The sequence below is a fragment of the Chiloscyllium plagiosum genome, chromosome 2 (genome assembly GCF_004010195.1).
Source record: "Chiloscyllium plagiosum isolate BGI_BamShark_2017 chromosome 2, ASM401019v2, whole genome shotgun sequence".
In the NCBI taxonomy this organism is placed as follows: Eukaryota; Metazoa; Chordata; class Chondrichthyes; order Orectolobiformes; family Hemiscylliidae; genus Chiloscyllium; species Chiloscyllium plagiosum.
Genome location: NC_057711.1, coordinates 135,658,782 through 135,673,823, shown reverse-complemented (window position 1 = coordinate 135,673,823; position 15,042 = coordinate 135,658,782). Strand labels below are relative to the sequence as shown.

The window sequence follows — 15,042 nt, the reverse complement described above, 5'->3', positions numbered from 1 at the left end:
AGGATAAATCCATTGTGGCAAATCAAAGTACTTTCACCATAGACCACATCAGTAAGAGGTAGCCAGAAGTAGCGTTTTTCAACTGCCACTTAAACTCGTAACAACATCACCAGTACGAGTAAGACAGCACCACAACTTCACTTGCTTTGATCTAAAGATGCAATGTCAAATTTCAGACTTAGGGTAGCTGCCCTTGATATAAAGGCAGTCAATTCAGTGCTGAATTTAGTGAAGCAGAAGTAGTGAATGGAGATCAGGAAGAATGCCCTTAAAAGTACCTGTAAATCATACATAACAAAGATGGTCACAATTAGAGATCAACTTCACTGTGACCTAGCTACAGCAACCCTCAAGCAACATTTGAGCTTTAACAAGTTTCAGCTGCTTTAATGACCACCTCTCAATAGGTATTCTCACCTGACCTAATAAGAGTTATACCTCCAGCACAAGTTAATTCCCCAGATAATTAAGCACTTCTGTGCCTGGAGGCAAAATGTTGTCCAGGTTAAGTGAGGCTGACCATTTCAACAAATCTCGTCGTGTACCTGTGACGTTACAACACTGAATTCTCAGACATTACATTTACACTCAACTACAGCCTTAGCCAGTGATATTCACAACCTAAAAATGAACTGAAGTCAATGATTCTTTATTCCTTAAATATTCTTTTACCAATTCCACCTATAGACCTGTGAGTAAAACATTGGAAAACAATTAACACCTATAATTAGCCAATTGATTAACCTACTGAAACAAATTGAGATTAGTTAGAATTCAATTCTACTAGGTTCAGTTTTAAATTAACCACCACAAACAAATAGCTGGTCAAACCAAATCAGCTCCCAGTAAAATAGCAGTAATCCACATTAGATGAACAGTGTATGTATTCCAAAGCAAATGAATGTAAAAAAAACTTTAAAACTCAATTAACCCAAGCCAAAAAAACCAAGATAAATATTCGTAGAACTCCAAACACTACTCTAAATGGACATACCTGTAAAGAGAATAAACTATTTAATAAAACAATGTGTTTTGATTTATTAAAATCACTGAGGGTGTGGGGTTAGTGAATAAAGTTGGGAATTAAAATATTAAATTCAATGAGGAGGGAGTGTTAAGCTCATGATTAAAAAGATGCTCCAATAAAGAATGGCATAAAGAAAACAAGCAACAAAATGTTAGTTGAATTAACCATTCACTAATGCCCATTAGGAAACTGCCACCCTTACCTGGTCAAACCTCAACATGATTCTGGATGCACAGAAGTGTGGCTGACTCTGAACCACTCTGGACAATTACAAATTGGCAATATATGCTGGCCTGACCAGAAACAGCTTCACTCCATAAACAAAACTAATTGGACTGGAACCGAACAATCAAAGAGGAGATAGGGAATCCATAAATTTCCCATCTGACAGTAGCTCTAATACCAGGAAACTTAAAGTACTCAAAACAGTACTTTAGTGGGCAGCACGGTGGCACAGTGGTTAGCACTGCTGCCCCACAGCACCAGAGACCCGGGCTCAATTCCCACCTCAGGCGACTGTGGGTGGAGTTTGCACATTCTCCCCGTGTCTGCATGGGTTTCCTCCTGGTGCTCCAGTTTCCTCCCACAGTCCAAAAGTGTGGTTAGGTGAATTGGCCATGCTAAATTGCCCGTAGTGTTAGGTGAAGGGGTAAATATAGGGGAATGGGTCTGGATGGGTTGCGCTTCGGCGGGTCGGTGTGGACTTGTTAGTGTGGAAACAGGCCCTTCGGCCTAAGTAATCTAAGTACTTCAGTAATATAGCAATCTGAACAAAAGCAAACTATGGAGGCATGGGAGGATCAAGTTGGTGAAGTTTCATTATTCGATAAGCAGCATATCAAAGATGATTATATTTCAATAAAAACAGCCATATGAAGCCATGTGACCAGTGGAGTGCCACAAGAATCAGTGCTGGGTCCACTACTTTTTGTCATTTTTGTTAATTATTTGGACGCAAGCATAAGAGGTACAGTTAGTAAGTTTGCAGATGACACCAAAATTGGAGGTGTCGTGGACAGCGAAGAGGGTTACCTCCGATTACAACAGGAACTGGACCAGATGGGCCAATGGGCTGAGAAGTGGCAGATGGAGTTTAATTCAGATAAATGAGAGGTGCTGCATTTTGGGAAAGCAAATCTTAGCTGGACTTATACACTTAATGGTAAGGTCCTAGGGAGTGTTGCTGAACAAAGAGACCTTGGAGTACAGATTCATAGTTCCTTGAAAGTAGAGTCACAGGTAGATAGGATAGTGAAGGCAGCGTTTGGTATGCTTTCCTTTATGGGTCAGAGTATTGAGTACAGGAGTTGGGAGGTCTTGTTGCGGCTGTACAGGACATTGGTTAGGCCACTGTTAGAATATTGCATGCAATTCTGGCTCCCTTCCTATCAGAAAGATGTTGTGAAACTTGAAAGAGTTCAGAAAAGATTTACAAGAAGTTGCCAAGATTGGAGGATTTGAGCTATAGAATATTAATCTGAACAGACTGGGGCTGTTTTCCCTGGAGCGGAGGCTGAGGGGTGACCCTCAGCCTCCGCTGAGGGTTTACAAAAGAGGTTTACAAAACTATGAAGGGCATGGATAGGATAAATAGACAAAGTCTTTTCCATGGGGTGGGGGAGTCCAGAACTAGAGGGCATAGGTTCAGGGTGAGAGGGGAAAGATATAAGAGAGACCCAAGGGACAACTTTTTCACGCAGAGGGTGGTATGGAATGAGCTGCCAGAGTATGTTGTGGAGGCTGGTACAATTGCAACACTTAAGAGGCATTTGGATGGGTACATGAATAGGAAGGGTTTAAGAGGTATATGGGCCAGGTGCTGGCAGGTGGGAATAGATTGGGTTGGGATAGCTGGTCGGCGTGGACATGTTAGACCGAAGGGTCTGTTTCCATGCTATACATCTCTACGACTCTGGCCTAACTTTAATTTTTAGAGTCAAAGGAAGAGTATGACATCGCTAAAGGAGATAAGTCCAAGGAAAGCAAGAATTCTAAAATTCAGAAAGAAATGAATGGAAAGCTGGAGTAAATTATGCTTATATTCTTTAATTTTCAAACATTTTCACAGTGCAAGTGTTGCTGACTAGGCGAACATTCAATGACCATTCCTAATTTAGATGTAATTAAAACAAAATTAAGACACTGGCTGGACCAAAGGATCTGTTCCCACTATCTCTATTTCACCTGTTGATGCTGTGAGGACATCTCCCTGACTGGGAAGCTTAAAACCAAGCTTATTTTAGAAGGTTCAAGATGAGGAACAATTTCTTCACACAAAAAAGACTGAACTTTTAAAATAGTGTTCACCCAGACATTACTTTTAAGTTGCCTGTCCAGGCATGTAACCTGCCCGAGAAGACTGGCAAGACTTAATCCCCTTGTTTTCTTTAGATGTAGGGAACACTACCATTATACCACAAAAAACCTACACTAAGAGTATATACAAACAGGACGAATCCAGATTTTGATATATTTAAAAAAAGGAAATCAAGAAACATGGACAGTGTAGTCAGGGGAAAATAGGCAGAAGACCGATCCCAACCTTACTGAAAGATGACAAACAGAAGGCTGGAAGAACACAGTAGACCAGGCAGTTTCAGGAGGTGAAGAAGTCAATGCTTCTGGTATTAACCCTTCTTCAGGGCTTCCAGCCTGCTGGTTGTCTACTTTGGATTCCAGCGTCTACAGTTTTTTTTTCCTCTTACTGAAAGGAGAACAGTCTCAAGGGATGGAATAGTCTCATTTTTCATTTTATCTAAGGTTGGGAGTGAAGTGACCTGTGAAAAGTCTCAACTTAGAGCCGCAAAAGTAATTGAAATTCTAAATTAGGTTTGCTTTCCATCATGGATGACAATAGTACTTTCAAACAGCAAGATTCTGGAAAAAGCATTTAATAAACTTACAGTCCAAGTGACAGATACAATAGCAAAAAATGTTAACAGGCATTTGCCAGCTTTTCTGCAACCAGTTTGAAAAATCCATCTGAAGTGTCAACTGTACCTGGTACAACATGCCAATTTCTCATTTTGAAAACATTGTGGAAGCAAAACAGCACTTTTGAAGCAACCACGCTGCAACACCTCTCGTACCAGACTACTCCACTTGTTTCAAATAGGACATTTATAACCTCCCAACATATTCAGTCTTCTAGCAAATTGATAATCTGCAAGACTGTACATTTCATCAATCTTAATTAGGCATAATACAAAGGTAGTGCTGTACTGATGAGATCAGCAAGATATTACTAAATAGTTAAGTATAAGTTGGAACGCTACTTTTGAATCTTGCTTTCAGGACAAGGGAGTCATTAGGCATCAGTCTTCACATTTGATTTGCAATTGGTCAGCTCAAATAGGTTTACTTGAATCAGTTTGACGTAACTAGTACTCAAATAGGCTTTTTACAGTTACTTGGTTTATCTGAAATGTTATAATCAGAGTACCTCAATCTAAGCATACATGCAATTCAGCCTAATGGTATTAAAACTGAACAGCTTTGCCAAATCAATATACCCTAATAAAGACATTGGCAAGTAACATTTGCACCATACAAATGCCAGGCTATGTCCAATGAGACACTAACCATGACCCCCTGACATCCTGGGGTTATCACTGCTTGTGGCGAGTCCAGTTGAGTTTCTGGTTAGTGGCTACAAGAAGAGGTTAGAGATTATAAATACTGCTGCAAGTAAATCACCTCCGGACTCGCCAAAGCCTGTGTACAAGCTACAAGACAAGTCAGGAATGTGCCGGAATACTCGCCACTTTGCTTAGACAAGCGCAGTCGCAAAAACACTCAAGCAGCTTGACATCATCCAGAACAAAGCAGCATACTTGATTAGCACTACTTCCACAAGCATCTACTCCCTCCACCAACACTACAGCAGTGTACCATCTACAAGATGCACTGCATAAATTCTAAGATCCTCAGACAGCACCTTCCAAACCCACAACCACTCCCATGTGGGAGGACAAGGGCAGCAGATACATAGCAATACCACCACCTGTGCATTTCCCTCAAGCCACTCACCTTGCTGATTTGGAAATAGATTGTCAATGTCCTGGAATTCCCTCCTTAATGGCAGTGTGCCAGCCCACAGCAGGTGGACTGCAGCAGTTCAAGACAGCAGCTCACTAACCTCGAGGGCAATTAGGGGCAGGCAATAAATACTGACCAGCCAGCAATTCCTATGTCGCACAAGAGGAATAAACTAAAGTGTGATTTCATCTTAATGATAAAAGCACCAACACTTCATGCTCAATTTATTAATTTTGTTTGCATATTCTTCATTTGTTTCATCCAAGTCCATCTGCATAGCTGCCTCCTATCCAATAAAGCTTTCAAATGTTTGCATTTTCCCACTTCTGGCCTCTGTAATCCTGCCTTTTATTCACAACTGAACCAGCTAACAAGGTTCTAAACTGTGGAATTAGTTTTCCAAACCCCTCATTTCTTTAAGGCGCTGGAACAGAATTAGGCCATTAAATCTATCAAGTCCACACTGTAATTCAATGACATTACAACTGACCTGTGAATTTAGAACTCCACTTTCTAGACATTTTCCCCTATAAACTACAAAAACCTAAAAAGTTAAAAATCTCAGCCCTGACTGTACTTAAACTGACCAGTTGACAGCTGCGTGGGGTAAAGAACTTCACAGATTCACAACCAAGAAAAAAATTCCTGATCTGCTTTAAACGTGCAACCTCACTCTGAAATAGTGTCCTCTGATCTGAAGTACTTAAAGGCAAAAATCCTCTCTCTACACCTATTTTGTCAGGCCACTGCAGCAATCTTGTATGGTTCAATACCTAAAGCTTCTACATTCCACCAATTTCAAGCAAAGCAGACTTCTCCTCCTTACAAGGTAACCCATCCATACCCAGGATCAACTTAGAACCTTCTCTCCATTGCCGCCAATGCTAATCTTTGATTAGATAGGGCCCAAAAACTGTTCAGCTTTCCAGCTGTCATCTGACCAGTGCCTTGTATAGTTTTAGCAAGGCTTCCTTACTTCATAGGGGATGGCAAAAGGTAAAAATAAAGGCCACCATTACATTTGCCTTCCCTATCACCTGAATTTGGATGCAAGCTTGTAATGCACGCACAAAGACCCTCAAATTGCAATATGGCCTTTCTCCATTTAATATTCTGCTCCCCTATTCTTCCCAAAATGCAGAACCTCATTTCTAAATAGTGTATACAATCTGCCAAGTTTTTTGTCAATTCACTGTCTACATCCTTCTAACTCTTCATGTGTTCACTACTTGCATTCTCTATCAATTAATGTCATCCACAATCTTGGTACAGTACATTCACTTCCATCATTCAAATCATTAATGTATATCATAAGCAATTGCAGCACTAGCAGTGATACACAAGTTACAGATCGCCACCCTAAAAATGTAGTTCCATTCCAATTTTGTCTTAGCCAACCCTCCCTGCATACTAAAGCACTCTCTCAACACCACTCGCTCTTAAGAAACCTGAAGTAGCCTAATCAAACTCCTCTGGAAATCTAAATAGTTTAGATTTACTTCTTTCCTTTTATCTAGCCTGCTTGATATCTTCTCAAAAAGGGAGTGATAAGTGTTAGCCACAACTCCCCTTCATGAAACCATGGTCAACTACATCCTTCATGACAGACAACATTTCTCCAATGTTAAGCAAAAATAGTCTATTGTTAGCCTAAAAAGGAAGGACACAAAGCTAACAGTGTTACATTGCCAAGAAACAGGAAAACTTCACTTTTCTAGTATCTCTTGCAAGGTTAGTACCAATGCACGTACACTCTCCAGCTACTTCCTTTCACATTTTAGGATTAACTCATCACATCTGGGGACTCAACAGAATTTAACCTCAAAAACTAGGGAAGCTACTGATTAGGTTTTTCATCCCCTTGATTTGGAATTTTTGACAAGCCATTAAAGTCTTCTATAGGAAGACAATGCAAAGTGTTCAGTTGACTCCTCTGCCATTACCCGATATCCCCATTTAAAAAAAAAATCCACCAGCCTCAAAAAAGGGCTTATGTTCACTGGGCAACTTACTTTGTTTAAATTTAAAGCTCCTGTCTGTTTGATGTCACTTGCTAGTTCACCTGGAAGACTGGTCTTATTTTTCTTTTTGAATGTGTCGATGTTCCCATTCTTCTGACCAACCGCTAATCTTCATTATGTTGCTTTTTTTCCCCAAATTTGAAATCCTCAATTCCCTTGGTTAACCATAGTTTTGCCTCTTCTAGAATCCTCCTTCATCACATCTTTGTTGAACCACGATCCGTTTTTAAGTATGCCATTGCACATCACACCCGTTCCCAGGCCACTCCAGCCAACTCTGCCCTCATTTCTTCGTAATTGTGTTTAAGTTTACCACAGTTGCTTCCAGGCCAGGTTTCTTAATCTCAAAGTTGAGTGCTAGATTTTACCATGTTATTATCACTGAACCTAGGTGACATTTTACTCTTATTAATATCTTACCTAATGACAAATTCAAAATAATCCAATCCCTGGTTGCATCCACAACATTTGTTCTCGGAAACTGTCCCAAATACACTCCAGACATTTCTTCTTCTCCACCCCCGGCCTTCATGACTACCTCAACTGATTTCATTTTCCAAATCGACAAAGATGAAGTTACCCATGAGTAATGTACTGTTTTTCATTATTCCCCCACCCCCAAAAGAATGTCTTCATTATCTTGCAATTGTAACTGTCAGGAGGACTAAAGGCTACTGCCAAGGGTATTTTCTTCCCTTTGTTACTTAGCTCAACTCCTATGGATTCTATATCTTCCAAACCAAAATATTTTTTGCTATTCCACCTAATGCTTTTGACTAATGAAGCTCCATCTGCATCCATTCCTCCTTATCCTTTCTAAAAAGGCAAATCCCTAAAATATCTATAACAAAGCTTTGATCTCCTTGCAACCATGTCTCCATAATGACTTGAATCAATCTCTATTAACCCCCACATTTCCTCTCAAAGCTCCAACAAACCTATGTTCAAGTTTAGTAAAGTGAAACTTGGACAATCAAAAGTGAAGTAGATTTATTTGGTACATCTAAATTAAACTATCAAAGTTGTGATTAACCCTGTGGAAGCTTCTACCTACAAGAGTCAAATGAGAAAAAACATTGGGTTCTTAAACAGCTTTAAAAAGCTATATAAAAAAAACCAGACTTCTCATTATGTTCCTTTGATAAAACAATTATTGTTGCTTGCTAATACCTAGTGCAACATTAATAATCTATCAAATAAACATTTAGTCTTGCACAATTTTGCCTTTTTATCCACCACTGATTGCAAACATTCATGCTTTTTGCTTCTTTCTTAAAGTGAAAATGTTGAATGAATTATAGAAATAACTCAAACCATTGTACTCAAGACTTATTGGTAGTTATATTATGAAGTGACAAGCTTCATTTAAAAAGCATTACAGCACAACATTTAGATTGTCAAAGAACTGTACCGGGGTACAAACTATGCTTCTGCTCATGTGCACAAGGCTTAAAGTTTTACTAAAACAATTGTGCTTACACAAATCTTAACTATTTCTTACAATCATGCAGGAATTGGCAATTCTATGAAGCTTCATTCTGAAGATTTAGAAGTTTTGCTCCAAAAAAATCAGGGATTTTAACAGCAAACAAATTGGGTTATTTCAACACATTACTCAGTTAATTCAAACTAGCAAGAGACCAATTATTTAATTTTCTCAAATAGCTTAAGACACCAACACAAGGCATATACAAATTCTGCACTGTTCGCAATCATTTTACATCATGACCAAAGTGCTGCACTTAAACATCTCTTACAAAGTTCAAAATGTTGCAACATGAACAAAAGATTATATTTGCATGCTTGTCCAATTACTCGCATTGAGACAATTACAAGTCTAAAATTTCTTCAGAATCGATAACCCAGCTAAATCGGATACCAACTGCAAACATCTACAGTAGAATTTGAACCATTTCTAATTCTACGAGAGAAATGCAGAAGCAAAGATAGAAAAGGATTAAGTGTAATGTCTCCATCTGTGATCACTGTACACAGCTGAAAGACTTCACTACTCCCTTTAATAATTCAAATCAGATTAGTTGCACAAATTAAAATATGAAGTTCTTCCCCTCCCTGCAAGTAGGAACAAATCAAAATTAAGCTAACCCATCAACACCACCTCTAGACAAAAATACACTTTTCCAATAGCACATTAGGTAATTTGAATTATGACATTTCAACTTAATGCTGCATCAGGTAAATTAGACACATTATAGGGTGTCTCTTCGCTAGAATGAATACAAAGAAATTCCAGTTACTAGGCATGAGAAACCACAGTTACTCCCCTTTGAACAAGGAGATTTGAAAGAAATTTTAAAAATCATGAAGCATTTAGATTAAATCAAGCCATGTTCAATGAAAGAAAGATCAACAAGAGAACAGACCTAAGACTATTTGATAGGAAATGAGGGTTTTTGTTTTAAATCATTAGCGACAAGGATTTGAATTTACTGCCCATGTTAATTCTGATTTAACAGTTTTAGAAAAGAGAACTGAATAAACATTTGAGAAAAACACTATACGGATATAGAAAAAACTGGGGAAGTCATTCTAACCAATTGTCCCACATCAAACCTGACTGAACCATTTCCTTTGGTGTTATACTAAAGACTTTACATATTATACTATAGTGAAACCCTAAAAAGTGCATCAACTGTAAATGCACAATGGTTTCAACAAAGTAGGCGTACTCCAACTACTCAACATCCTAAGTAAGAACTAGCGGCTAGGTGAGCAGACGTAGGCAGAGGGACAACACAACCAACCAAACAATCAAGGCAAAGTGGTCATAGCACACATGAAAATTATTAAATCTTAACTGTGTATACAGTTCACTTTTTTTCTTTGAGCTATATTAATAATGGATGAACATTTCATGGACATTGCACACCAATCTAAATTCTGCAGAAAAGCAAAGCAAAGCAAACCAAATAATTAATATAGCTTAAGCTCTGTCATGTACAAAGCAATTGAGCTGTACATTACTTGGTCAAAATACTCAGTCCAGTTCAAGTCAAACACTTATAATGCACAAAAAATACTTTCACAAAGTAGTTTCAAAGTTAAATTAATTTTTTGCATTTTAATACCAATGGAAATTTGTATTGTTTCCTCATGCATTGCAAGAAAACGATTCTGTAGTTAAGCCATAAAACTGGAGATTTGAAGCTTTTGTTCATTGCAAATGTACAGTGCACAGGTCAAGAATAAAGTTAACAATTTTTATATTTCATTGACTAATTTGCAAGTTACAATACAAATGAATCACAAAACCTGCTTTATCCAAGTTTATGCAGGAAGTGACAAGATTCATCTGTTAATGACTGCCACTAACAGCTGTTAAGTATTAACATGTCAAATTATTGGCATTTGACAAATTGTATTTTTGAATTATTATACAAAAACATTTCCCCATAAAGCAGATTCTCAATTTGAGATAGCCTACAAAAGAAATTGCAAATGGGAGTTCAATTTTTCAAGATCTTAAGTGGCATTAACATGGAGTTGGTACAGAAATTCAAAAGGGTTCTATGAAAACATTTTATTGCATGTTCCAGCAACATGACGACATGCAGTCGGTTACAAAAAGCTTCTTTTCTGCCTGGAAGCAGGAAAACAACTTCTATGGAATAAATAAGCTTCTCACAATTATCTACTTGGATCCATCGTAAATATTTCACCAATGCAGCCCAAGTACCTCACTTCACAACTCCTTTCAAAGCATGAAGGCAATAAATCAACACCTTTAGCACAAAGAACTGACTTAATGTTAAAATTACACCACTCAAATAATTAGAAATATTTTTAAAAAGTAAATTTTGAATCTTGATGCCACAAGATAGTGTATGTTGAATTAAGGACCCTACTAAAGACCGCACAAAGATTGATTTCTGAGATTCTTCTACTAAAAAGATAAATTGATAGTTTCTCTAAACAGGATAGTCTATCAGCACTGCTATACAGCAGCAATTATTCACAAATAAGTCAAGATATGAACCAAGACATGTCAACTGATTGAAAGTCACTTATTTCAGTGTATAATGAACTAATATGAAACATGATACAAGTCTCAGCCTCATTTGTTTGCACCATCAGTAAACTGGTTAATTCCAAATACTTAATTCAAGACTATTTGTCTTCCACATCAAACAAGTGAAAGGCATGCTATTTTTTTTTTCCACAATGCCCCTCAGTGGAGCTAGATAAAGAGTTGCAGACAACTCTACAAAGATGAGTTTTTGAAGGGCTTTCCAGCCTTAATGCACATTCAAGTCTTAACTTACACTCCACTTCTGCTTGGGTGTGCGCCCTGTATAAACGCTTACCACGCAGAATCCAACATAACTGCATTTCAGTGCAAATTGTCACGTCTAAGAGAAATTGCTGTCTCTACTTTCTGAACTATAGTCGCCCATGGTATTCAGTCCTCTGGTGGCAGAAGGAATTCTGCCTGAACAATGATTTGCGTCTCAAAAGATTCTAAATATCTGTCGAAGATTTAGTCATGGTCAAGGCAGGAGATTCTACGAAATTACAGCAGAATATACCTTAGGAAAACTATACTCAGAACAAGAGATGTAAAGCTTGGTCTTCACTGTGAAGCACTGAATACGCTATATGCAATTTTTGCACCCGTTTGAGAAACAAAAATGCAGAAACGTATTAACCACTCGGGTTAAAAAGTCCAAAATATCTACACGGATAAAAAAACCTGCCTTCGTAACGTCAGGAGCGACTGCAGCTTCCCAAACCCTGACCCTCCGACATAAACTCAATAAGACACCGGAATGGTATTAACATGATTTCGTTATTAACAAATAGCACGTGTTTTCCCCAAAAAACGAGTTCCACTTCACCGCAGCAGAGAGATACCCCGAATTGTTACAAACTGGGAGGTAAATGCAACTCTGGGCTTGGGATGTCTGCTCTGGCGCCACAGGGTGGGGGAGAAGGTGGTGGAGGAGGAAAGAGAGACAGACATGAGTCTTCTGACAGTCCACCCCAGCTCCCCACTCATCCCTAATAGGAGGGGAATTAAAAACAAGACAAACCTCCATCCCATACACACAAACGCAGACAGAGACACACAAAGGGAAGATGATTCAGTTTCAATTTCATTCAATACCAGCTTGCCTGCCGCACACTGCAAAGTGAAACCCACTTCCTTCCTTCCTTCCCTCCCTTCACATTTCTTTTTGTTACCAACTATCCATTGAACCTGCAAGTTTGGCGGGAAAAAAAAGATATCCTGATCTCTGCAGGGTTGACAAGTGACCGCGTTGCAAATGAAGGTTGGCGCCCCTGCAGTGCAAGCTGAGCCAAGGACTGCTCTCTTACACCTTTTCCAAAATAGACAACATGGGAGCAAACCAAACCTAGGGCCCAACACAAAGATGCATTGGTTACATGTTTTTTTAAAGGGGCTGGAGGGAAAAGGGGAAGCTTGTAAACCATAAGAGACACGATAAAACCCCACACACATCCGATTATTGCAACCTGCACGTAAATGCATAAAATATTCACCAACGAGCATGTGCAAGCCTCATGCTGCCTGAGGACCTCGTGTTGGTGTAAACCCAAAGAGGTGCGAGACCGAATTCATCCCCACCCCAATCCTCGCCTTTTCCAGGTCCTCGGGGTCCAAATGCATGGAGTTTCCGCGGCGTTTGACACAAGAGCAAAAGGGAACGGTGCAAGCCCCTAACCCAGCCTTGGGGATTTTAATATTTGCTGCTATTCATTCGTACGGTTAAAGGGAAAGAGCGAACCGATCGCCCACTGCCACATCCATTCCCGAGTGCAAAACGGGGGGGGGGGGGGGGGAAAGAGAGAGAGAAAAAGAGAAGCTAAAATGCAGAATGTGCATTTCTGCAAAGCAGATAGGGGGAGGTTATGAATCTCCAACTGAACACAATGACTGACTATTATACCAAGATGGGAAACATTCTAAACGGACATTACTTTCCACTATAAGGCACACACACTCTTACACACCCTTATAGCACAGCCTCGAATAAACTGGATTTTTGGGGTGGGGAAGATAGATAAGAGGAGAATCTTATGGGGGGGGGGGGGTGCCAAACTATAACCAAATAGGCACTAAACGAGGGGGGTCAATACATCCAAGCTCCAGAACATAATCCGGGCAGATTGCATTTAAAAAAAAATCCCAAAGCATGCCTTTGTCGATACGAAGTTACCCGAGTCAATCGCTGCATCTATGAAGTTGCTATATTTTAAAATTCAAACACTAGCTTCACCCCTTTTTTTAAGAAAAAATAAGCTTCCTTGCAAAAACACTATTCCGAAAAGACGATCACCGAGCTCCATTTATTCCTTGGGACTATCGAGCCATGGGGTATCTCCCAACGTTAGAATCTAAGCCGAAAAAAAAGCCAATTAAATCTGAAGCTTCAGTTGCCAAGGATGAGATTTAAAGGAAGAAAGACAAAAAGGGAGGAAGCTAGATGCACCAATAACTGCATTTTTACAGACAATCAGATACTAAAGGAGGGAAGCAAGGAGACCTCGCCTATCTTTAGGCATCATTTGCTTTGTGATGGATATTTCTCAGCTTTCAAGTGGAAGACACAAATACATCCAAAAGCCAAACCATCTCTGAAATGCACTGTCAAAGCCCCCATCATCACATACCAGCTCATGTACCTCCAACATCCAAAGACTATTGCGAATTGTTACTGAAGGTGGGCTTCACATTCTTAAATCTTTCAAGTGGCTCCCAAAACCCTTTCTATAACCACTACTGCGTTTAACAGAGGATCGAGAAACAGCCAACATTCACATTTACCGACTTATTTTCTTAAACAGCCTTTTTTTAAAAAAAGAAAAAAATACATCCATAGCTAACTGCTGAAAATCCACTTTCCTACTGCAGGTAGTCAGTCCTCTCTTTCAAACAAAAACCCAAATCACTGCACTAAGCGTCCAACAGGAAGATAAAACAGTTAAATGCAAAGCAAGACAAGTAGAGAGCTCACTTACCTTTTTTTTTGTTTTTTTTTTCTAAAAAAAGTAGAAAAGTTAAGTGTAGTCCTTCTACCAAAGAAAGATGATCTGACACAAAAGGGTATCAAAAAACACAGCAAAACCCTGAAGTGAAAGCAACCTGGGTTGAGGAGGAACAAAAAAAATAACCCAAAAGCAGGGGGAGAAAAATGCACAAAATAAACTTTAATATATAACAAAAAAAAGGGTGGGGTGGGGAAGGTAAGGTCTAATTAATTCAATGGGTGGTTAAAACAAGAGGTTAAATGAAACACACGGAAAAAAAAGGTTATGTATATGTGTGCGTTTTTTATATATATATATAATATATAAAAAGAGGGGATGGTGAGAGCGGTTTTGTTTGCCCCCCTCTATAACAGAGAGAGAAGCAGCTGCAGCATCGCCCTGTTCAGGAGCTCTGACGCACGCGGCAAATAAAGAAGGCGCTTTTTCTGTCACCGGGAGGCGGCTTCGCGCACTCCTTTATAGAGCCGAACAACACCCACCGCAGCTCCGCGCCTCGCCACATCCGCCACTCACCAGGCGCCCGCCCCACAACGGCCGCCGCGCGCAGAGAGCCAGGCGGACACGCGCACAGTCGAGGTTAAAGGGGGGAGGGAAAGGAAGAGGATCTCGATATCTCTCTCTCACACACACACACGCGCGCGCGCTCGCGCGAGTGGGCGGGCCGCTTCTTCACCTCAGGATCTCGCTGCTGCCGCCGCACCAACCGCACCACCCTCCCCCTCCCCTCCTCCCAACCTTCCCCAACCCGCGGCGGACGGATACCGTCTCTGTCGGCACGCGCGCAGCCGGGTCGGAGATTGGGTGGGAGAGGGGTAACTGGGCGGATGGGAGGGGAGGGAGCGAGGGGGAATGGGGGGATGGGAATACATGGGGAAGGGGTTTTGAGAGAGTGGGGGAGGGGATATTGGGGGATGGAATACATGG

At 40.0% G+C, this 15,042-nt stretch overlaps 1 protein-coding gene across 5 annotated transcripts in view; it reads right to left on the bottom strand.

Annotated features, from left to right (window-relative positions):
- The window catches only part of LOC122564158 (ELAV-like protein 2), an 89,254-nt gene that overhangs the window by 69,918 nt on the left and 4,294 nt on the right, over nucleotides 1–15,042 (bottom strand). For 2 of the 5 annotated variants that reach the window (XM_043718813.1, XM_043718850.1), the window contains exon 1: nucleotides 14,089–14,565. The exons of 1 other annotated variant lie outside the window; for it this stretch is intronic. Coding sequence is in view for 1 of the 4 variants with exons in the window: in XM_043718804.1 (XP_043574739.1) it covers nucleotides 279–289 (11 nt within the window). In the remaining 3 variants the exon portion in view is untranslated. Of the gene's footprint in view, nucleotides 1–278; nucleotides 296–11,801; nucleotides 11,820–14,088; nucleotides 14,566–15,042 lie in introns of those variants that run through there. 2 more of the 5 variants (XM_043718821.1, XM_043718804.1) reach the window with 2 other exon arrangements.